The sequence below is a fragment of the Protopterus annectens genome, chromosome 8.part0 (assembly GCF_019279795.1).
Source record: "Protopterus annectens isolate FY-2018-M chromosome 8.part0, PAN1.0, whole genome shotgun sequence".
Lineage (NCBI taxonomy): Eukaryota > Metazoa > Chordata > Ceratodontiformes > Protopteridae > Protopterus > Protopterus annectens.
Genome location: NC_056741.1, coordinates 643,036,588 through 643,061,051, shown reverse-complemented (window position 1 = coordinate 643,061,051; position 24,464 = coordinate 643,036,588). Strand labels below are relative to the sequence as shown.

General features: G+C 45.0%; 1 protein-coding gene across 1 annotated transcript in view; it reads right to left on the bottom strand.

Moving 5' to 3' along the window:
- Window positions 1-12,610: 12,610 nt before the first annotated feature.
- Window positions 12,611-24,464, bottom strand: part of CACNA1F (calcium voltage-gated channel subunit alpha1 F) — a 4,101,209-nt gene continuing 4,089,355 nt past the window's right edge. The window contains 1 exon segment of the mRNA XM_044079296.1: window positions 12,611-12,724. Coding sequence (XP_043935231.1) covers window positions 12,611-12,724 — 114 coding nt within the window.

Below are 24,464 nucleotides of genomic sequence, written 5' to 3'. Positions count from 1 at the left end.
TCCCCCTCCTTTTGTGGTTCGGTCCGGGTTTTGGGGCTGAAAAGCATGATATGAGGTATAGCCTGGTAGTGCTGGGGTGCTCTCTGGAGCCTTGAACCAGGTTTCTGTCACTGCACAGATATCGACGTTCTCCATACTGAGGAGAGCTTCGAGTGCGTGCATCTTGAGGTTAAGACTTCTGGAGTTTAGCAGCATTACCCTTAGTTTCTTGTTCCTTGTGCTGTCTATGGGGGTGGGTTTGACTTTTGAGCCTTGCCTAAAAAAGGCACTATGGGGTGGCAAGAGCCTTTGCCAATATCCGAAAGCCCAGTGGTGACAGGTGCAAGCCGTCCCTAGCGAAGCAACGTGGCTTGTCGAGCATGTCATACCAGGCTGACAGACACTGGATCCCCTTTGAATGACACCAAAATTTTAGCCAATTGTTAAAATCGATCATTTTGTCTTTGTACTGTGGCATCATTCTAGGTGAGGGTAAGATGCTGCTCAAGGTCAGGGTCATACCAGCCTGGGCTACATGATCAGAGAGCTCCTCTATGTTTCTTTTCATGTAGTCCAGGGAGGTACGTCTCAGGTCATTCACACCAGCATGTACAATGACTGAGTCATATTTGTATTTGCTTTGGAGTGACCTGAGTGCTTGCGTTATGTGGCGGATCCTAGCACCCGACAGGCAGCTCACTGTGACCTTCTCTTTATTCAGCCTGGTGAGCGGGACGTCAGTGTGTCTGACAATAGAGTCACCTATAACAAGAGTATCAGGTGTGTTATTCAGCCTTAAGGGCTGTGGCTGCTTGGCACACTGACTTTGTGGGTTATGTGTTGTGTGTGTTTTGTTTTGAGGTAGCGTTTGCTTGGATGTCTGCTTTGGAGGTCTCTGTTGCTTAGGTAGATGTTTATTTAGAGCCACTGAGTATGTTTTTGTGTATTTATGTGTTTGGTTCGCTGATGTGATGGGACTATGTGATACTGGAATTGTGTTGTGTGAGGTTACCTTCTCCTCCTGACTGGTTACACCAGTTTTGAGATGAGAGAGCTCAGCCTCCAGTTTGGCTAAATAGTTGCATCTCTCACATATATTTGAACCTGTTTGGAGGAGGAGAGGGTTGTCCGTGTACATGAGACAGTTGTAACATTGCCTCAAAATTCCCTGATTCACCAGCTGGACTGGAGAGGAAACCATTGACTGACCTTTGGACATGCTAGAGTAATAGGGAAACTGAATTTAAGATGGACCAATAGAGGACAGGGTAATCGTAGAGAGTATAAGAGTAAGTAGTGCTATGGTTTAATAGTGCTAACTTGTAGGATTACTTAATTGGACCAGTGAAGGGCCTTAGAATGAGAACATGGTGATTAAATTGAGAGATAGAGCAGTTCTAAGGGAAAAAGTGAAGAACAGACTTTGTGGAGCCAGGAATAGTTTAAACCCAATTAGGCGGCGCTGCCCGCTGTTGCGCTATGCACAAAAACGCGCAAAACCACACAAAAGAGGGTTTTAAGAGAGGAAGATGAAGGAGTTTTGGAATTGACCCAGAATGGCCAATAAAACTACAGTTTCAAGTCAGTAACCACTCCCACAGGGGCAGGCAGGCTGCTCAATGTTTTTCACTGCCACTGATCAACAGAGAGACTTTCCTTTAGCCCAAGCAAAAAATGGCCTCACAGAAACTTACAAACAGTTCAAAAACAGCAAGCCTGTAACTGAACTTTTTTAAATCTCAGAAAAGTGGGAAAAAAGCAAGATTTTTTTTTTTTTGTTTTTTCAGATAGTAGAGGTTAACAAGTATCAACAAGTTATAACAGTGCAGTAAATGACCCCACACAAGAGTGCTAGGCCAAAGACAGATAAAATGCAAGTTTTGAGAAAAAAATGATTTTAAAAATAAGTGCAAACAGGAAATGCAGTAAACAGCTCTAGGTTGTGCTCTAAATACAGTTACTAATGCAGAAATCAAATTTAACAAGCCAGAAAATGCTCAAAATAGGTGGCTATGCAGAAAAACTTAGCAAATAAACAGAGAAAAAATACTTAAAGTCTCAAAAGTGGCTCCTTTCTTCTCTCAGCGTTTTTTCCTCTTGGTGGGTGCTTCACCAACAGCCAACAAGCCTGAAAAGACGCCAAAACCACGAGGCAACCAGGTTTGTTTTCATTTATATAAATGTACAACTGCCAATGTCATAAATGATAATTTAATGAAGATGTTTCTTGTTAAAAAAATAAATTAAAGATGAGAGGATTATTGTTTTACAGAGAGGTTCTTTTCCCCACATATATGGATGGATGTATATGCACACACTGCCCCTGAGAAGGAATTCTGAAAGTTGTTTAAATGAGATCAAGTGAATGGAGTGGTCAGTCACTTTCACACAGATTGCTTACCACTCCTAAAAGAGCCATGTTCTAACTGGGTACATTTTTTATGTTTAACTGTGATCAAGAAAAGCAGTATAGCACACTTTAGACAGTGATTATATGAATACAGTGTTTAGCTGTTTTCATACATTGACTGCATCATAACTTCCTAAAAAGCAATTTTGTGACCGTGTAACTCTCTGGTATTTGTGATAGAGTAGAATAAATTCAGGCAACAATAATGTATTTCAGCTAGTTTAACATATGGCTGCTATATTACAATTTGATATCCTCATACCATTCTGAGAAAAAAATAGTACCTTCTTATTAAAATCAGTATCTGGCTCCCTGTGATCTTATCATGCAACCTGCCCTCTCCCCTTATCTCTAGGGAGCAAGTCATCACTGCCCTCTCAAAGGTAAAAAATACAGCCTCCATAGGACCAGATAGCATCCCAGGCTGCATCCTACATGAACTCAGGCAAGAACTTGCAGCACCATTAGGCACCCTATTCAACCAAAGCCTGAGTACCGGCTTTATCCCAGCCAATTGGAGGACAGCTACTGTCACCCCTTTGCACAAAGGTGGGGTGTCCACTGATCCAGGAAATTATAGCCCCATCAGCCTAACTAGCCTGATTTGCAAGGTCATGGAATGGATTATCATGGACCTCATTAACAAGGATATTGGCAACCTCCAGACACTTGATCCAACAAAGTTTGGTTTTGTCAAAGGGAGGTCACTCCTGTTAAATTTGGTCAACTTCTTTGAGACAGTCACCAAGGCCATAGATGAGGGGAAGATGGTGCACACTGCCTACCTTGACCTAGCCAAGGTCTTCAATACTATTTCCCCACTCAGGTATAATAGATAAACTCTCTCAACTAGGCATCAATCCATATGTTAGCAGATGGGTAGCAAACTGGCTTACTGATAGAACCCACCTAGTCAAAACAGGGGAAGCCCCCCTCAAGTAGTAGACCGTAACAAGCTGTGTACCACAGGGATCGGTCTTGGGGCCTCTGCTGTTCGGGATATACTTCTCAGAGGTGCCGGCCAAATCTAGTGGGCTATGGCTGACCAAGTTTGCAGATGACTGCAAGCTGGGTGCTGTCATCAATTCTCCTAGTGTTGCGGCATCCTTCAAGAGGGTCTCACCCAAACAAAGGACTGGTGCCAGAAACATGGCCTCAAACTGAATACCAAAAAATGCAACACCATCTGTTTGGGGAGAATGACATCCCCACAAATTATCCCATTGAAAATAAGGCACTAATCACGCAATCAGTCGTGAGGGACTTGGGAACCAAGGTTGATAGCAAACTAACTTTTGACCACCATATTGCCTCCATTGTACAGAAAGCTTTCTACATGGCCCACCTCATTAGTACGGGTATCTCATCCAGGGACAAGGTGGTCATAACATCCTTGTATTATTCCCTTATAAGAATGCTTATTGAATACAATGCCCCTTTCGGCATGTACCTCGCAAAGCACATGCAGCAGCTGGAGAGACCACAGAGATTCCTCACCTGGAGAATCCATGGCCTCAAACATCTACCCTACACAGATAGGCTAAAAGCCCTGTCCCTCTAATCAGTCTCTTACAGACTCCATAGAGGTGACCTCTGTCTGGTGTACAAAGCAATCTCAGACCCTGTCCGGATGGGACTGCTGCATATCCGCAAGTCAAGATCCACTCGAGTAACCCACACACAAGACCTCAACCTGGCCTGTGACATCAACAGAATTTGTTGGCGGGACAGATTTGTGTCCCAGAGACTCCCCTTTTGTGGAATAGACTCCCTCTCCACGTAAAGCAGAGTACCTCATTAAACCTTTTTAAGCACAACCTGGATAACTGGATGGGGAACAGAAAATACACCCCTGGGATTCCACCTATGTCCCTGCTGGACAGTGGCATAGGGTGCTGACTTGTTGGAACATGGGCTAAATTCTTGACTAGGCTTGTAAGGCCCTCAGGGCCAATAGTCTAGTAACTTCCTATGAACACCCCTAGCTTATACTTATGTTATGCCAATTCTATATCTTTATAAATACATAAATAAATCAATTGATCATTGCTGTGGGTAGTGAAGTCTTGGTGCAGATTTATGTATCTGATCTGCTATCATCATCAGCATTTTTAATTGGTATTCTTGCCTCTGCCTCACTCATTGTTATAAAAACAGAAGAACAATTGCTGTGGGCAGTGCTCTTAACACTGCCCACAGACTTGTCGGGCATCCTGTGAGCTTTTCTTTATTCTCCCATAAAAGATAAAACTACCTCGATCTCTCTCTGAAAATTATGAGAAATCTAATGGAGAGCACTGACATCAACTATATGTAATAAGCCTATGTTAGTGTTTATATTATAAAATAACAGCCTGAATTGGATAGTCCTGAGCTATTATTATAAGACAGAAGAGGAAGTGATAGGGCATCTTAATGTTTGGCGTGCCACCTCCCTTCTGGTCACAAACTGTGTTAAATTGTTCCTTTAAAGCTTAGGATAAATATTTTACTAATACAATATCTGTGTCAGCAAAATATTTAATGTTTATCCATTTAATTGCAGAACATTATTTTTATTTTTAAAATAATTGTTTTTTTAATAATTTTTCTATTATTGACCTGAAATTGTCCACTGTAATGACTTAAAAAGAAATAAGTCATGGGCATTCAGAATCGCCATATAGCTGAAATACCTGATGTTCATAAGGGTCATTTGCATATATCCCATGTGCCTTTGACACAAGAGGTTTGAGAGGTCACTCAGTGGAAGTTCTAGCTTGGCTAGAGTTTTCATTTAGGTTTTACCAATTGTTTTTTTCTGTGTGACCTTCTCACTCTTTGTTTTAGTTTGTTAGTTGGGATATTTTCCAGTCACCCTAATAGTAATGGACATCAGCTGGGTATAACAGCCCTGTGTTTCTTATTCTTAGTCAAATGCTCTGCTTGTGCTATGATGAGGAAGTCATAATAAGGCTATAATATGTATATCTACAGCTAGTGGTGTTTGGCTTTATTGGCCTGAAATTGTCCATTGTAAGAGCTTAAAAAGGAATAAGTCATAGGCATTATGAATTACCATATAGCTAAACCACAGGATTCTCATAAGGGTCATTTGCATATATCCCATGTGCCTCTTATACAAAGGTTTGAGAGGTCACTCAGTGGAAGTTCTACCTTGGCTGGAGTTTTCATTTAGTTTTTATTGACTGATTTTTCTGTGTGACCTTCTCACTCGGTTTTAGTTTAAAATATAGAAGAATAGAAAATACAGACAGTAGTAATGAAAGGTGAAAGATGTCTCTAACGTCTAGAGATATCCATAGTGGGGAATGTTGCAAAATAGAAGTTATGTTCTTACCATAACGTTCCATGTTAGTTGTCTTCTTCTCGCCTTCTTCTTGCTGGATGGGTTCGGAGCCGACCTCGGCTCCGACTCGGCCACTCTAAAGCTCGAGAGTTGGTTCCACCGGCTCGAGGCTCCCCTTATATCCCACAATGCTAGGCGAGAGTTACCTCAGATCTCGTTTGTAAGCTAACCCCAGCTTATGATAGTAACAATATAAAACAGAACAACTATAACAGAGTCCACCTCTAACAACAGGAAGAAGAAGGGTGACCTACATCCTGAAACAAGAAATATGCCCAATAGCATAGCTAAGAAAGAGGTGGTAGAAAGAGAGGTCACGATCACAACTCCTCTAGGTCTGTCCAGGCCAGGGGGAAGGAGGGTGGGACGCAAGAAGAAGGCGAGAAGAAGACAACTAACATGGAACGTTATGGTAAGAACATAACTTCTATATGTTAAGTTGTCTATCTCGCCTTCATTCTTGCTGGATGGGACCGCGTCCCTAGCACCTTGTCCCGGGTGGCCTAACGGAACAGACTCCTGAGAACAGTGGAACCAAAATTAGCTCTATGTCTAGAAGCTAAATCCAACTTATAATGAGAAATAAAAGTGTGAGGAGTAGCCCAAGTAGCCGCTGCACAAATGGTGTCAATAGGCAGTCTGTCTTGGAAGGCTAGAGAAGTAGCCAAGGCTCTGGTGGAATGGGCTTTAGGCTTATTAGGCAGTTTTTTGTGTCTAATCTCATAAACAAGGGTAATCAGAGATGTTAGCCATCTGGATAAAGATACCTTTGAAACTGGAAGTCCCTTTCTGCTTTCCGCATAGGAGACAAACAGCTGATCAGATTTTCTGAATTGTTTGTCCTGTCCAAGTAGTACCTTACTTGACGATGAACATCCAGACAGTGTAATTTTTGTTCCGACCTATTTGAATACTCCCGCAAAAAGACAGGGAGGTCAATGCACTGGTTTAGATTTGATGATGAAACCACCTTAGGCAAAAAGGATGGGTTAGTTCGTAAGGAAACTCTGTCCTTATGGAACACAAGGTAAGGAGAACGACAACTGAGTGCTTGAAGTTCTGAAATTCTTCTAGCTGATGTGATAGCCACCAGAAAGAGAGTTTTCCATGATAATAACTTTAAGGAACATGAAGCTGCAGGTTCGAAAGGGGAAAGAATCAAAGAAGCAAGAACTAAATTTAGGTCCCAAGGAGAAGGAGGATTTCTTACAGGAGGTCTGAGCAGAAAAACTCCTTTCAAAAAGGCTTTGCAGAGTTTGTGGGACATTAGGGCGGATTCAGAAATACCCACATGAAAATTAGAAATAGCTGCCAATTGAACCTTAAGAGTAGATGGAGATGAACCTGCATGGAAGAGTTCAGCAAGAAAATCGAGGACTAGTTGGATGGAAGCGGTGAAAGGATCTATGTCCTTTCCTTGTGCCCAATATGAAAATCGTTTCCACTTACTCAAATAAATCTTTCGAGTGGAAGATTTATGTGAAGCTATCAAAATATCTCTAACAGAGTGAGATAATTGAGGAAGCCTGGCTACGGTTGGAAGTGGAGGAACCAAGCAGTGAGGTTCAGAGAGGGGAGGGAGCGATGAAACTGACCCGACTGATGGATCAAAAGATCTGGAACTAGGTCCAGATTCCACGGTCGCTCCAAAAGAAATCGATGCAGAAAGGGGAACCACACTTGTCGAGGCCAGTAAGGAGCAATGAGGATCAATGAGGCCTTCTGAGCGATAGCTTTCTGTATTACTTGAGAGATCAGTGGGAAAGGAGGAAATGCATACAGAAGTCCCGGGCCAAACTTGGACTAGCGTCCCTGGTGGGTTGGCCTGGTAAAGGGAATAGAGTGAAGTATGCTCTGCACTTGCTGTTTTGGGGAGTAGCAAAAAGATCGCAGCAAGGCTGACCCCACTTGAGAAATATCTCTCTCACTACAGAGTCTTTCAGAGACCACTCGTGAGGCATGAGAATAGCTCTGCTCAACTTGTCCGCAATGTGATTGGACTTCCCGGGGATGTGCGTTGCTATCAGAAAGCGCTGAGAAGAAATCGCCCATTGCCACAGTCTGAGTGCTTCTCGACACAGGGGGTATGATCTGGTTCCGCCTTGTTTGTTGATGTACCACACTACAGACATATTGTCTGTCTGGATTGCAATCGTTCCCAAGGGAAGAGAGTCTTGAAGGGCTTGCAACGCTAAAAGCACTGCTCTCATCTCCAGAACATTTATGTGCAAGTGGCATTCGTTTGGTTGCCAAGTGCCTTGGACTGTCCTGCCCTGATAATGCCCCCCCCACCCGATCAGGGAGGCATCCGTTGTCAGAGTAGCAACCGGAGGAGGTGGAACAAACGGTCTCCCCAACAGGAGCTGGGGGGAAGACATCCACCACATGAGATGCTTTTTGCACGCTTGCGTGATCATAATGGTGTGAGACATTGGAAGTTCCTGGTATGACCATTGAGAAAAGAGCATCCACTGAAGGATCCGCATGTGGTATCTGGCCAATGGGAGGAGAGGTATGGCCGCCATGATTCCCAACACCTTTAGAACTAACCTGGCTTTGGCTCTGTTGTTGTTGAGAATAAGTGACACCAATTTTTGAATGTCTGATATCCTTTGGTTCGTTAGAATTGCAGACATGTTTACAGTATCTAAATTTGCGCCTATGTAGGTAATAGTACGACAAGGCGACAAAACAGACTTTTCGCAATTTATTGAGATACCCAGTTTTTGACAGACGCGAAAAGTGTAATCTCTGGCCATCAGAAGGAGATGCTTGGTGGGAGCTGTGAGGAGCCAGTCGTCCAAATATGGAAACACCTGGAATCCTTGTCGTCTCAGGTGAGAAGCTACCACTGCCATGCATTTGGTAAACACCCGGGGGGCAGTGGTGAGACCAAAGGGCAGGGCCCTGAATTGAAAATGACTGGTTCCCAGCCTGAAGCGGAGGAATCTTCTGGAGCGCCTGTTCATTTTTATGTGATAGTACGCGTCCTGAAGGTCTATAGAGCACATCCAGTTTCCTTTTCCCAACAGGGGAAGAATGGATTGCAGCGTGACCATCCGAAATCTTGTTTTCTTGACCGATCTGTTCAAGATACTGAGATCCAAAATTGGTCTCCAGTCCCCTGTTTTCTTTGGAACTAAAAGAACCTTGAGTAGATTCCGGATCCTAGTTGGTCTGCTGGCACTGGCTGAATAGCTCTTTTGCAAGCAGTTTTGAAATTTCCAAAGCTGCTATATCCCTTTGAGCGGTGGAACATCTGGAAGGGATTTTTGACTGACTTGGAGAACGAAGAAAGGGAATAGAATAACCTTCGAAATGATGGACTGTACCCATTTGTCTTGTGTCAAGGATAGCCAGGCTTCTGGGTACAGTGTCAATCTTCCCCCACCTGCCTCCGAAGGTTGGCAGTCGGGCAACACCTCAGGGATGCTGAAAGGGCTTATCGGAAGGCTTCTCGATTGCCCTGGTTCTGCGGACCCCTCTGCCTCTAGGGCGGCGTCTACCATTGTTGTTCCCCTCTGCCTCTGGCGGGGAACCGACTCTGTGCATCAGGCGAAGTCCCTTGAGATTGTTTACGGAACCACATCTTTCCCCTTCTGGCCTTTGGGGTAAGGCCTAGAAGGAGTGGAAAAACGGACTCCGACGGCAGAAAGGGTCTTGCCATCCGTCTCGCACCTAGTCAGGGTTTCTTTCACTTGTGGACCAAAAGGGATGATCCATCAAAAGGGAGTTTGTGAAAGACGTCTTGAAAGGTTCCTAAAATTGCATAGCCGCATCCAGGCGTGCCTACGTAAGGCTACCCCTGTTCCAGCGGCTCTGCTCGCTCCATCGGCCGCATAAGAGAGGAGGCGCATGGAGGAGTTGGAAATAGAATTAAGGATAGCCAGCTGTGTGTTCATTTTTTCTTGGAAACCCGCAGCTGTAGGGTCCTTAAGCATTTCACTCGCTTCTTTGATCAAGTCCCTTTGAAGACGAGTGAAATGGCACAGGTAATTCAGCGAACGCATAGTAAATGTCGCTGAGGAGAACATCCGCTTCCGCACCTATCCATGGACCTAGATTCCTTGTTAGGTGGATGGACAGGCACTGAAGGATCAGCCAGTTCCTTCTTTGTGGCGGCAGCTACCACCATAGCATCCACAGAGACTCCTTTTGATAAAAATTCCTTGTCTGCTGGAGCTGTGATGAATTTGGAGGGTCTCCTGGGAGTGGGGTCCACTGAATCAGGAGCCGTCCATGCCTTTTTAGCAACCACCTGCATGAGGGGGTCGAAAGGGGGGGACACCCAGGAGGTGGAAGGACGAGAGCCAAACGCCTCAAGATACACAGATTCGTCCTCTGAAGGGTTGAGGGCTGGCCAATTTCCCCTCTGTTTAAGGATCTCCAGAATGTCTGCAAAAGAGACATCTTCAGAAGGGGAACGGGGGGAACCCTCAGAATCATCCAGATCTGTGTCGGACGTGATAGACTCAGGTGAGTCAATGTGCTTCCTCTTGCACTTCCTCTTCCGAGGGGGCTCTTCTGCCAAATCAGGAGAGGCCTCGGAAGAGGATGAAATCCCCACAGGGGGCTCCTGAGGAGTTGGCTCTCTGCGGTCCGGGATGAGGGAGTGAGTCGACTTACCCTGAGGCAGCATAGAGGGAGGGGCTGACGGAGCCGACTGTGGAGTAGAGCCAGGCTCTAACACACTCCGCATGACCTCGAAAGCACCCCTGTCAGGCAGAGCCAGAGGTCCCCGCTCCGAGGAGCTAAAGACCCCCCTCGGCACCGACAGTGATGGCTCGAGGCGATGTCGGAGCCGAACTCACCAGCGCCGAAGCACCGAGAGGGAGAGGGGGGTCGGACAAGGGTCCGATGCCACTCACCCCCTCGGAGCCGACGAGGGAAGTCCGGCGCCGAGATTCCTCCATGGAAGAAAACGGAGCCGACGACGGAGCCGAAGACAATTGTCTCGGCTCCGAGGTGACCACAGTCTCGGTTCCGACACGACCCGGCTCCGAGCTCAAAAGAGTCGAAGGAGGAAGGAGTTGATGGACCGGGACAGGCACCGACTGATGAGTCGGGCTCTGAAGCATCTGGGCCAGTGCCTCAGACTTGAGTAGTCGACTCACCACCCTCTGAAGGTCATGATCAGACAACCTCGATGACCTAGAGGAATGAGACCTTTGACTCCGTTCAGACAGCAGGGGAGATCCTGGAGCCGAATGAACGGAGCCAAGCGAAGGTGACCTAGACCTCTTTCTGGTTGTCGGCTCCGAAGATCTTGTCAGAGCCGACACGGGTACCTCGATAACCTCGGCTCCGGCCGGAGCCGAGAGAGCCACAGAAACTGTGGACTGAGTCTTATCGGCTCCAGCCGGAGCCGATAAAGGCAAAGGTTGAACAACCTGAGGTCTCGGCTCAGAAACCGGAGCCGAAGACCTCGATGCCTTGGAGGGCTTCCCTGTTGAGACAGACAGGGAATCCTCAGGCTTCAACAAGCCTCTCAATATGAGCTTGTTTTTTCTTTCTTGCAGGACCCTGGGGCTGAAGCCATGGCAGACAGCACAGGAGTCCTGCAGGTGCAAAGGCCCCAGACAATAGACACAAGAAGTGTGAGCGTCCGTCAGAGACATTTTCTGACAGCACGCATCACACTTCTTGAATCCGGAGACCTTTGCTTCTTTAGACATAGCCTAACTGGTGAACACAAACACACACACAAACACACCAGTTATACCCTGTCAATATAACACTATATTAAAAATATAGTAAAATTAAGTACAACAAACAGTAGTACACTACACAAACACTCCCTAGGGAAGGGAAGGCCAAAGGCCCAAGGGAAGAACTAAAAGTTCTTTTGACAAGAAACGGGAAGAAAATAGGTTCGGGGATAGAGTTTAATAAACTACACTAATTTAGGAATAATTAAACTAAAAAAGGGGAAACAAGAGTAACTTTTTATAGAAAAAGCTAAAACTTACCAGGAACCGGTAGAAAACCAACCTCGAAGCTGTAGCGGCAAACGAGATCTGAGGTAACTCTCGCCTAGCATTGTGGGATATAAGGGGAGCCTCGAGCCGGTGGAACCAACTCTCGAGCTTTAGAGTGGCCGAGTCGGAGCCGAGGTCGGCTCCGAACCCATCCAGCAAGAATGAAGGCGAGATAGACAACTTAACATACAATGTTTACTGTTGTTTAGTCATAACTGAGAAATGTGCATTTTATTCTATTACACAGCAGATAATATAACTGCCAGATGTGCAGAACAGACATTTGTAAAACTGTGATGTAATGATGCTCTACGTCAGCATCATTGATTCCAATTCATTTAGCAAAGGTGCACATTATAACACAGTAAGACAATGAACAACATATTAATTAGTGTACTGCAAAATATAAAAGCCATTTCATTAAGGCTTGGTGTTTGCACTGGCACTTAAGTTGTGGAGTTCTGAGTGCATGAACCAGGAGAAAGCTCATATTTTCACTGTAATGATGAGTTACATTCTTGATATCAATGATAACCCAGACAAATCTGCATTGATAAAAGATGTGACCCAAGCATTTTTTTGCAACTGAAAATATGCAGGCAATCCACACCCTACATATGTGTATGCATATGTATATGTATAATTTACAGACAATGAATGCTTTACATGCAGTGCTTTAAAGGCTAACCCGGCAAGTACATGAAATAATAAAACACTGTAACCACTCAGTGACAGCCTTGTTGGCAGCAACTCAGCTATAAACAGCATGAGATTGTAAAATAACTTTGAATATATTCCTGTAGATGAGTTCTGTGTTTTAGACAGTCTCATAAATCTTATGGAAGCTGCTATCTCTGTCATAAGAAAAAGAAACCAACAAGGCACATAACTGAATTAAGTGATAACCTTGTAATTCTCTCCATTTTCATCAATGACTTCTTCATTCATGTCACAGGACAATGCACGACGAATCTCTGGTCCCAGATCCTGCAGAGTTCGCAGGCCTGCCTGTAGTACATACAAATAAAGAAAGAATAATTAAGTATAGGCCTGCCTGTAGTACATACAAATAAAGAAAGAATAATTAAGTATGCATGCAAAATTCAATCACAGTTAAGCAATTTGAACAACACTTTCAAGACAGTTATTACTTTCAAGTGAAAGGTAAGCAGTTTAATTTTGGCCAGCAAGAAAATATTACTGTTTGCACTTCCTATAACCATGCTTCAGGGATGGAAATGTGTGGTCGGATAGTCATCTGAGTTGGAAAGGAACAGATCACAGGGCAGTAGCAACCCCTTCATACCTGATTGGAGTGGTGTCTTTGTACCTGGAGCCAAGTGGGCCCCTTAAATATCACTGTAGATACAGGCTGTTACATATTTTATTGTAACTCAAGATCCTCTAGGGTGTTTGGTCAGCAGTCCAAGACATAGAGATGCATCTAGTCACAACTGTTCTTGCAGGAAACATCTATTTCTAGTCATTTTAAAGTCAGCAAGTTAATGGAAAGGAGATAATATAAAGAAGGTGGCTGTCTTTCTTAACTAGCTCTTTCCCAGCCCAAAAGGATGGAATTCATCAGATGTCAGAGGACAACTCCAAGAGAGACACCAGAAATGAACTGGATGAAGTAATGGGCATAAGTCTATATTGCTGACAGGAAACCATTAGAAGATCTGGAATTATGATAAGATACATTTCACTCTACCTTCAGTAGGATTATTCAGTCAGTGCTCCAAAATGCAATGAATGAACCCAGAGCAGTATCACTTCAGGGTGATGTGATCTGTCCCAGGATCCTCAAACAAGTATCCCATTTAGGAATGTTCTCCCATATCCAACTTATAACAATGATAGTCCTTCCTGGTTTTGATATTCATTGGGAAAAACCTTCTAGTCAACAGTGCTAAAAAGGATGATGTTTCAACTCCTTGATTTACACTCAATAACTCTGAAATGGACACCAGTGTTTACTACTGAAAACCCATCACTAGTGTGGTTTTTATTAGTGCATTAGCACTGATGTGACACATTTATGTTTTTTCTCTTTTCTTTGTGTTTGTATGACCGTATAGTTAGTACATTTAATTAAAGGAGGTGGGGGAGTGAAGTCCCCACATGTGAGGGTGATGGGTTCTCCTCTGAAAAAAATGCCTTTTTAAAATGTTTCCACTAGGTTGACAGCTTGACTGTTTTTTTTTTTTTTTCATTTCAAGTGGTTGAAGCTTCAAATAGTTGAGACTCAAGGATATGGAGTAGAAGCATTCTGTGAATGTTTGAAACCTGGACAGGTAATGCAACACAGATGTCCTACACAAATGCGACTCTGAAGCAAGCAGCAGATGAAGCAATACCCCTAGTGAAGAAAGACCAAGACATAGCTTGCTAGTGAAAGAGATAACAGGAAAAATATTTCCAAGCAAAGCAGACATGGAATGCTTCAAGGTGCATTCACTCTGCCCGCCTCTGACAAAGTTAAGCAATAGTAAAAAAACTTTTAGTTATGTACTCACCATAACTTCAGATGTTTGGGATCCATCTCGCCTACATTCTGACTGATGGGTTCGGAGCCGATCCCTCAGCTCCGACTCGGCACGCTTATGCTATAGAGTGAGGCCTCTAATTGGCTGAGCTATCTTTATCCCAGGATGCACCACCACTAATCCCCCAGATCTTGTTTGTCCGCATTCATGCACACAATCACAACTTGTTTATATAACATTGTTAGATGTTTCAAGATGAAACAACAGGATTCGGACCTTCTGATATCCTCTGATCTCCAAGGAAGGGGGAAGGAGGGTGGGTTATTAGAATGTAGGCGAGATGGATCCCAAACATCTGAAGTTATGGTGAGTACATAACTAAAAGATGTTATGTGATCCTATCTCGCCTACATTCTGACTGATGGGACAGCGTCCCTAGCACCTAAATCCCGGGTGGCTCATTGGAAAACACTCCTGAGCACTGTGGAACCAAATGAAGCTCGTCCTCTAGATGCCACATCTAATTTGTAGTGGGAAATGAAGGTGTGCGGGGAAGACCATGTAGCCGCAGCACAAATGTCACCAATAGCAAGCTTAGAATGAAATGCTACCGAAGTAGCCATAGCCCTCGTAGAATGAGCTTTGACAGAGGTGGTAAGCTCTTTGTTAGAATAGATATAAGCTTGAGTAATACAGTCCCTGATCCATTTGGCAATAGTGACCTTTGTGACAGCGTTGCCCAATTTATTTTCTGCAAAGGATACAAACAACTGATCTGTTTTCCTTGATTGTTTAGTCCTATCTAAATAAAAACGTAACTGTCTGTGGACATCTAGTGTGTGGAATATAAACTCCGCTTTATTAGAGTATTTCGGGAAAAAAACTGGAAGCTCTAACGATTGTTGCAAGCATAAAGTAGAACAAACTTTAGGAACAAAAGAAGGATTTGGCCTGAGGGATACTCTGTCTGTATGAAAAACCAAGTACGGGGGTTTCACTGACAAAGCTTGAAGCTCTGAAACCCTTCTGGCTGAAGTAATCGCCACTAGAAAGGCTGTCTTCCATGATAGAAACTTTAGATCACAGGTAGCTGCCGGTTCAAAGGGAAAAGAAGTCAAGGCACGCAACATTATATCGAGATCCCATGGAGGTGCCGGATGAGAAATCAGAGGTCTTAATAGAGCAGTACCTTTCAAGAAGGTCTTACACAATCTGTTGCTCATTAAAGGTGGGTCTATGGATTCATGAAAATTAGAAATTGCTGCCAATTGTACTTTGATGGTAGAAACTGAAGAGCCTTGATAGAAAAGAGAGGTCAGAAATTTTAGTACTTCTGCCACAGGAGTAGAAATGGGGTCCAGGCCCCGGAGTTGAGCCCAAATAGCAAACCTTTTCCATTTGCTAGAATACAGTTTCTTTGTAGCGGACTTGTGGGCTGAAGATAATATGTGCACAACATCTGGATCCAGTGTATGACTCCTGACTATCGTCGGAAGAGGAGGAGCCAGGCCGTCAATTTTAAGGTGTGGAGGGACTGGTGTAATAGTCCCGACTGATGAATCAGAAGGTCTGGGACCTGATCCAGGAACCACGGACCTTCCAGAGCATGTTTCCGAAGATAGGGAAACCACACTTGACGAGGCCAGTAAGGAGCAATTAAGATCATCCTGCTCCCTAAGAGAGATGCCTTTTGAATCACCCTGGGGAGGAGAGGAACTGGAGGGAAGGCATAAAGCAGGCCGGTGGGCCAAGGACGGACTAATGCATCCATGGGGCTCTTCCCCGGAGCCGGGGTTAGGGAGAAAAATTCTTTGCACTTCGCATTCAGAGGAGTCGCGAAGAGGTCGCAACACGGAACTCCCCATTCGCTGAAAATCTGCCTTGCAACTGTCATATTCAGAGACCATTCGTGGGGAGAGAGGATGGTTCTGCTCAATCTGTCGGCTATGACATTGGCCTTGCCCGGTATGTGAGTAGCCACTAGGAAGCGTTTGGTCGAGACTGCCCATTCCCAAACTCTCATGGCTTCTCTGCAAAGAGGATAGGATCTGGTCCCTCCCTGTTTGTTCAGGTACCAGACCACTGACATGTTGTCTGTGTGAACTGCAATTACTCCCTGAGGGAGATGATCGTGAAGGGTTTGAAGGGACAGGAGTACTGCCCCCATTTCTAAGATGTTGATGTGAAGAGGAGTGTCTTCCGGGTGCCATTTGCCTTGGACTGACCTGCCCAGGGAATGCCCCCCCCACCCCATCTGGCAGGCGTCCGTGGTCAAAGTGGCCACCGGAGGAGGAAGAACAAAGGGTCGTCCCTGATCCAAATTGGAGGACACTAGCCACCAGCGAAGGTCCCGTTTGCAAGATTCTGTGATCCATATGAGATGATTGAGAGGGAGTTCCTGAAAGGACCACTGAGTTGAAAGAAGCCACTGGAGGATTCTCATGTGTAACCTTGCCAAGGGAACTAGCAGAACTGTGGCAGACATGGATCCCAATAGCTGTAGGACCATTCTGGCTGGGGCTTTGGACCTGGGGAGTAAGGCTCGAACTTGATTTTGAATGGTTTGAATTCTGTCTGCAGGTAGATAGACCCGCATCTGGTTTGAATCTATCTCTACCCCTATGAATCTTATTCTTTGAGATGGCCGCAACACAGACTTTGGCCAATTGAAGGTGATTCCAAGGGAATTGCCCAGTGATATAGTGGCTTGCAGCCTCCGCAGAAGTAGATGCTTGGAGGTGGCAGTTAGGAGCCAGTCGTCTAGGTACGGAAACACCTGGAATCCTAGACTTCTCAGGTGAGCAGTCACTACTGCCAAGCATTTGGTGAACACCCTGGGGCTGTGGTGAGACCAAAGGGCAGCGCACGGAACTGAAAATGACTGCCTCCTAGGCTGAAGCGCAGATGTCTCCTGGACGTTCGATGTATTCTGATATGATAATACGTGTCCTTGAGATCTATGGAGCACATCCAAACACCCTTCTCCAACAATGGGAGAATGGTTTGTAGAGTGACCATTCGGAACTTGGACTTCTTGACTGAACGGTTTAGGTTGCTTAGGTCCAAAATGGGCCTCAAGTCCCCGGTCTTTTTTGGCACCAAAAAGAATCTTGAGTAAGTCCCTAATCCGATCTGGTCTGCGGGGACCGGTTGTATGACTCCTTTTTGCAGCAGCTTTGAAATTTCTGAGGCTGCGGTATCCCGTTGACTGGGTGGCGAGTCCGGGATTCTTTTGGACTGAGGGGGGGGGGTGAGAGAATGGGATGGAGTAACCTCCGGCGATAATCCGAAGCACCCATCGGTCCTGAGTGATCCCTTCCCAGGCCTTCAGGTGCTTCGAAAAACGACCCCCGACTGGCTCCGGAGCAGCACAGCCGGGCAATCCCTCAGGGACTATGAAAAGCTGAAGAGCCACGAAAGGACTCGCGGTCTCCAGTGTTGCGAGGGCCTCTGCCGCCTCTGGGACGGCATCTTCCGGATGAATTTCCCCCTCCTCTGCCTCTGGAGGGGGAACCTTCCTGCTGAGAGGGGTAAGACTTCTGAGATCTACGGAACCACATTTTCCCTCCTCTTTTAGCCTTGGGATAAGGCCGAAAGGGAGTGGAAAATCGTGCCCCTACGGCAGTCAGAGTCTTACCCTCCTGTTCACAGCGGGTAAGTGTGTCTTTCACCTTGGGTCCAAACAGGGAGGACCCATCGAAGGGGCCGTCGGCAAATGAAGACTTAAAGGCCTCCGCGAAATGACACAGGCGGAGCCAGGCTTGTCTCCGTAGAGCAATGCCTGTACCCGCCGCTCTACTCGCCCCTTCGGCCGCATACGAAATGAGCCTCATGGACGAGTTCGAAATGGACGACATTGTAGCCAGCTGAGATCCAACCATCTGGGCCAGCTCCTCAGGCAGGTTACCTAAGAGTGTATCGGATAGCTCCTTAATCAGATCCCTCTGAAATCTCGTAAAGTGCGTCAGGTAGTTCAAAGACCTCAGAGTAAAGGCTGCTGAATTAAGGGTGTGCTTACCGTACCGATCCATGCTCCTAGACTCCTTATTAGGAGGATGGATGGACGTAGAAGCCTCTGCTACATCTTGCTGGGTAACAGATGCCACCACCATAGCATCTACAGCCACACCTTTCGTAAGGAACTCTTTATCCGGGGGCGCCGAGAGAAATTTGTTCGGACGAGCGGGCACCGGTTCCACAGAGTCTGGGTGTTCCCACGCCCTTCGACAGATCAAATCCAAGAGCTCGTCGAAGGGCGGAGACACCCAGGAGGTGGAGGGCTGAGCCCCGAAGGCCTTCAGGAACACCGACTCATCAGCAGAGGGAGGTTTGGACTGCCAGCCACCTCGTTGTTTTAGGGCTTCCAGGATGTCTGCAAAGGAGACATCATCCGAGGACGACTTGGGGGACACCTCTGCATTATCGAGATCAGTGTCAGATGTCAAAGACTCGTCAGGGGAGTCAACGTGCTTCCTCTTGCACGTTCTCTTCCTGGGAGGTTCTTCCGAAGAGGCTTCAGAAGGACCTCCAGGAGGGGGAGAAACCCCAGCGGGGGTAACCTGAGGCCCAGGGGCTCTGCTGTCTACGGACAGGGGGACTGCCAACGACCCAGTCTCCAAATGTAGGGAAGGAGCTGGGGAAACTGTGGAGGTAGCCAAGGAAGATTTGGCTAAAGCACTCCTCATAGCCCTGAAGGCGGGACCACCAGAATCCTGGGAGGGTCCCCCCTCCGTGGTCACGACAGTGGACGGTACTCCCGCCGCCGACGCACCAAGAGGGAGACTTGGGACCGAAAGCATCAATCCCGAAGCCTCCCCCCCAGGGCCGAAGGAAGAAGTCCGTGCACTGAACTCCGACCCAAGAGCCGGAGTCGGAGCAAGGGACGGGCCTGACCCTAATACCTCCACTGGTTCCACCAGCACCTGCTCCAACGGTGCCGAAGCTGTTGGAGGAGGAAATACAGTAGGGGAGTGGACCATCGGCTCCGAAGCCAAATGGGCTGGAGCCGAAACCATCTTTTGGAACACCGGAGACTGGAAGAGTCGAAGGAGCACCCTGTCGATGTCCGAATCAGACATCTTGGATGATCTCGAGGATACTGATCGGGCCCAAACCGATTTCTCCATCGGCTCCGAAGGGCTCGGGGACCGGCTCCGAAATGACTCAACAATTATCGGCTCCGAGGAAACTTTCAAGGAAATTTCCCTCGGTGCCGATAAGGACTTCGGCTCCGAGGGGGAAGAGTCTGAGCCGATGACCCTTATCGGCTCCAATATCAGTGGAGCCGATGAGGGTGACCCGCCTCTCGATGCCCCAGACCTCGGCTCTGAAACCAGAGGGGTCGAGGCTGGAGGCATCGAGGCAGACCGTTCCGACCTCGGCTCCGAAGTCCGTGGAGCCGATGGAGAAGTCTGCTTAGTTTTCTTAGCAGTCGGTTCCGACTGACTGGTCAGAGCCGATGCTTTCCTCTTTTTAGAAGGAGACGGAGAGGAAGATAAAGCCTCCTCGAAGGAAGGCTTGATTAATCCTTTGAGGATTAATTTGTTTTTCCTCTCCTGGAGGACTCTGGAGGAAAACGCATGGCATATACTGCACGATTCTTGCAGATGTTTAGCACCTAGACAATAGACGCACGAGGAGTGGTCATCCGTTATGGACATTTTGAAGCCACACCTCGTGCAGTTTTTAAACCCGGAGGGTTTATGCTCTTTAGACATACTCAGGCTAAAAAAACAGATAACCACACTAAACAATAAAAGGTTTAACACACAGGAACAAAAATATGTATGCCACTAAGTTAGTGTAAATATTTAAACTAAAGAACTTTTTTTTTTTTTTTTTTTACACACGAGATTTGTCAGAAAGAGAAAAGGAGAAAAGGAGGGTCAAGACCCTCTAACTTAAACGGGTACTTGACCCACACACACACTAAAGTAGTAGTAACCACAGGGGAAGGCCCCTCTAACTTAAACGGAACCTTCTCTGACAGGAATAAACACGTAAATTTTAACCAAATTCCAGAAAAACACTCGTACACAAAGAATAGCCATTAAAACAGCTTTTGGGTTTAAATGAAGCAAATGCTGACAGGAAAAAAGCCTAATATATAGTACTTAGCCCAGCCAATGTTGAGACCACGTCCAAGCTCTGTAAGCGGCAAACGAGATCTGGGGGATTAGTGGTGGTGCATCCTGGGATAAAGATAGCTCAGCCAATTAGAGGCCTCGCTCTATAGCATAAGCGTGCCGAGTCGGAGCCGAGGGATCAGCTCCGAACCCATCAGTCAGAATGTAGGCGAGATAGGATCACATAACATCAGCTGTTTGAACTTCTGAACTGCTTCTGTCTGAGTCAAGTAATACTGGAGTACAGTCGGAACATATAACTAGCTTAGAAAAGTTTTCCCAAGGTTATTCTTTTTTAGGAAAAGTATGGGCAGGTGCAATGACTGGTTTAAAGTAAATTCAAGAGACCATGTTAGGTAGGAAATGAGAGTTAGTGTGCAATGTGAAATGCTCCTTACGAAAAATAATAAAGGTTCTTTGTGCAACCAGCCTTAAGCTCAGTGATTCCTCTGACTTTGGCAATAGACACCAGAAGAACTTTCAATGATTAAAAAACAATGCATGTCACAAGAAGGCATGTACAAAAAGGGACAATGTAAACCTTTACAGAAAGAAATTTAGGCCCCGTGAGGGAGGTATGAATGGGTGTGATGAGATGGATAAGGTCTTTACTACGTCCAATTAGGCTACTGCCTTCTTACCCACAAAATCACAAAATGCTGAAATAGCAGAAAGATTAAACTTAATATACTTTATCCCAGTATTTGACAATCACAACATGCAGCTCAGGATGAGAGGAACTAAAGAAAAAATAAGGGATTTCCTTGTCTGCCACCCACAAAGCAAACCTCTTCTAGTTTGATGCATAAACTAACCCACTGGCTGACTTCCTTGCAGCCAGAAGAGGTGAGGAAACTTCAAACTCCTCCCCACATGTGGCTAGTGCCCTGGCCTTATGAGCTAAGTCTGCATCACTAGGCAGGGATACAAGGTGCAGCCCATGTTGTGCAAGGATATCTCTGTCCAACCAAAACACCATGAGCTAGATGTTCGAGAAGAGGAAATAAAATAAAATGAGTTCAGTATGGTGCCATCATATTCATGACTACCACCTCCCTCTGTAACACTAATGAATGGTATAATGTGGTCATGGAAAATATTACTTGGAGTATCCATGGAAAGAATAAAAGGAAGGAGTAAAGAATGCTGTAAGAAAACAGAAGAAACAAGGTTTGTGATGTCTTTATGAGGAAGATTTTCTGTGAAGAATTTTTCTGGATAAATTACCAGTAAAAGTAATAAAGAAAAATTAATGGTTAGAGCAAAGGAAATGTAATAAGTGTAATGCAGAAGAAATTATTTTTCTGAAATGTTTAAAGAAAGTACAGTTGTGCAAGTAGACTTATCATAACAGTAGATATATGAATGATCACTGCTGCAGTAGCCTTAGCTATAGGTGTTATATCCTGCATAGGATACAACAGCTGGTCAGCTTCCAAAGCTTCAGGCATCTTCCACACACCCAAGCAATCAGTCATCTCCAGATGAGTTGACCAAAAACACAGGTTTGAGCGTCAAGACTTTTACAGCTTTCAATCCAACACAGAGAGGGTGGCTAAGCCCTAAAAGGACAATGCTAGGAACAACAAAAGATAAATGTCTACACCGTGTCAAAAACAATACACATAAAAAAGGGGGGTGGAAGGATGGAGCAGCTACTGCAGCAGTGATCATCTGAACATCTACTGTTAAGGTACATTTACTTGCACAACTCTAATATGCTTACCACACTGATCACTGCTGCAGTAGCCTTAGCTATATGGGTAGATTACACCAACTTACTACATTTGGGAGGTGAAAAGGGAAGGTCCAGAAGAGAATGGTCTTAGCAAAGCCTGATCTAGAGCTAGATAAGGAATCAAGCTTATAGTGCTTTGTAAAAGTAGTACAGAAAACCAAGTTGCAGTTTTTAGAATACTTCCAGAATCCAAGCCTTTCCAAAAACATAGTACCCAAGGCCTTGGCACAGTGGGACCCTGCCTGGAATAGTTTTGTTGTGTTGAGTATAACAAAAGTTAATAGCCTTAGACAACCACTTGAAAATAGTCTGTTTTGACACAGGTTGTCTCTTCTCCTTACCTTTGCAAGACTGAACAATTGATTCAAAGATCTGAAAGATTTAGTTCTGTCAGTATAATACCCGAGTTGTCTGTGGACATGCAAGGCATGAATTATCCTTTATCCCTCTTTTCTAGGTTTGGCAAAGAAAACGGGGAAATGGATAGTTTGGCTTAAAGTAAACTCGGACACTACTTTAGGCATAAAAGAAGTATTAGTTCTCAAAGAAACCCTGTCTCTGTGGAAAATGAGATAGGGTTGACTCACCATAAAGGCTTGCAACTCAGATACACTTTGTGCAGAGGTCACAGCAATCAGTACAACTATATTCCATGTTAAGTTCCTCAAGTCAACCAGGTTAGGTGGTTCAAATGGAGCAAGTGTTAGCTTCTCTAACACAAAATTAAGATCGCAATAAGGGGTCATTGGTTTCCTTGGAGACCTCTTATGTAAAACTACTTTCAAGAACACGTTGACATGAGAATACATTGAAAGAGGAGGATCCATGAGCAGACATGCTGAAATGGCCAATAAATAAAGGCTGATGGAGAAGTAAGAATGGCTATAAGATAGTAATTCATATCAATACTGTAAAACTAGAGAACAGCTAGCCCTGAGTGGGTGCTGGTTATGTTGTTGGCACCAACTAGGAAACATTTTTCATTTACTAATATATGTATGTGATTTTCCAGTAGCAGGCTTTCTTACCTCCATTAGTTACTGCTGTACATCTTCAGTAAACAGGTGTCTAAAGGAACCCAATCATACAGGGAGTCAACTGAAACTGATTAGGGTCGAGGTCCACCAAATACCCCTGATCTTGTGTCATTACAACTCCTGGCCCTTTCCAAAAGTTGCCTGGGAGATTCTTAGCAGATTCCATATGAATCCTCAGAATTACCCTGGATATCAGTGGAAAAGCATACAGAAACATTACTGTACAAGGAAAAGAAAAGGCATCTGCCTTACAGGAAATCTTGCATGGAGCCCTGGAGCAAAATCTTACCAGTTGATTGTTAAAAGAAGAAGCAAACAGATATACTTGAGGAACTCCACAAAGATGGATAAAATCTTGAAAGACCTCCCTGTTCTAGTTTCCAATCATGAGTGTCTGACCTTCTCCTGTTCAGCTTGTCTGCCACACAATTTTGTTCTGCCGGAATGTAGGGATGTAGGATGCTTGCAGAGTGAGGCTGTGCTATGAAGCTATATCACAAGCTAACATGCCTATTCTGCAAAGGGGGTACAGACTGGTTCCCCCTTGCTTGATATACCACATGACTGTGATATTGTCTACAACAACTTGTAGAGATCCCAGGGACCAAAGATGATTCATATACGTGAATGCCTTGATCAGGCCAAGAATCTCTTTTACATTTATGTGCTTGTGGTTGTCCTTGTTGTCTAACACACATTACACTTTCATCCCTCCTGAAATAGCTCACCAAACAAAGTCCAAGGCATCTGTGGTGACTAGCACAAGCATGTTTAAGAAAGAAAGAAAGGTCCAAAAATTAAACCATGGGGGGGGGGGGGTCCTCTCTTATAACTTCTGTTTGAGCAGAGGAATGAGACAGGAGTTTCCTCTTTACCCTGTGTTACTTGCTATATATGTAGAACCACTGGCAAAGAAAATGAGGGATTCAGAAATTCAAGGATATAACTGGTATGGTAGTCAAGAAAAGTTAGCTTTATTTACCAGTGATATTATTTTATACCTGATAAAATCAGAAAAGGACATTTCAGTGTTGTGGAACATCCTGAGACAGTTCCCAGTCTTTTCAGGAGACAAAATTAATGAAGATAAAACAAAGGCAATAGCTGTAAACTATGCACCCGTGGTTTAGAAATACCCATATTTATGGGGACATGACAAAATGAAGCACTTGGGAGTATGAATTAAAAATGACTCTGTATTATAGCAACTAGGAATATAAAGGAAGAGATTAACAATACAAAAACTGAGAAAGTGGAAGCTCTGTTTTAGGGATACGGATAGCAAGATACAAGCAGTGAAAGTGATTTTAGTCCCTTTAGTTTTATAAACATGTTAGACCTCACCTGATTTGAATGCGGTAT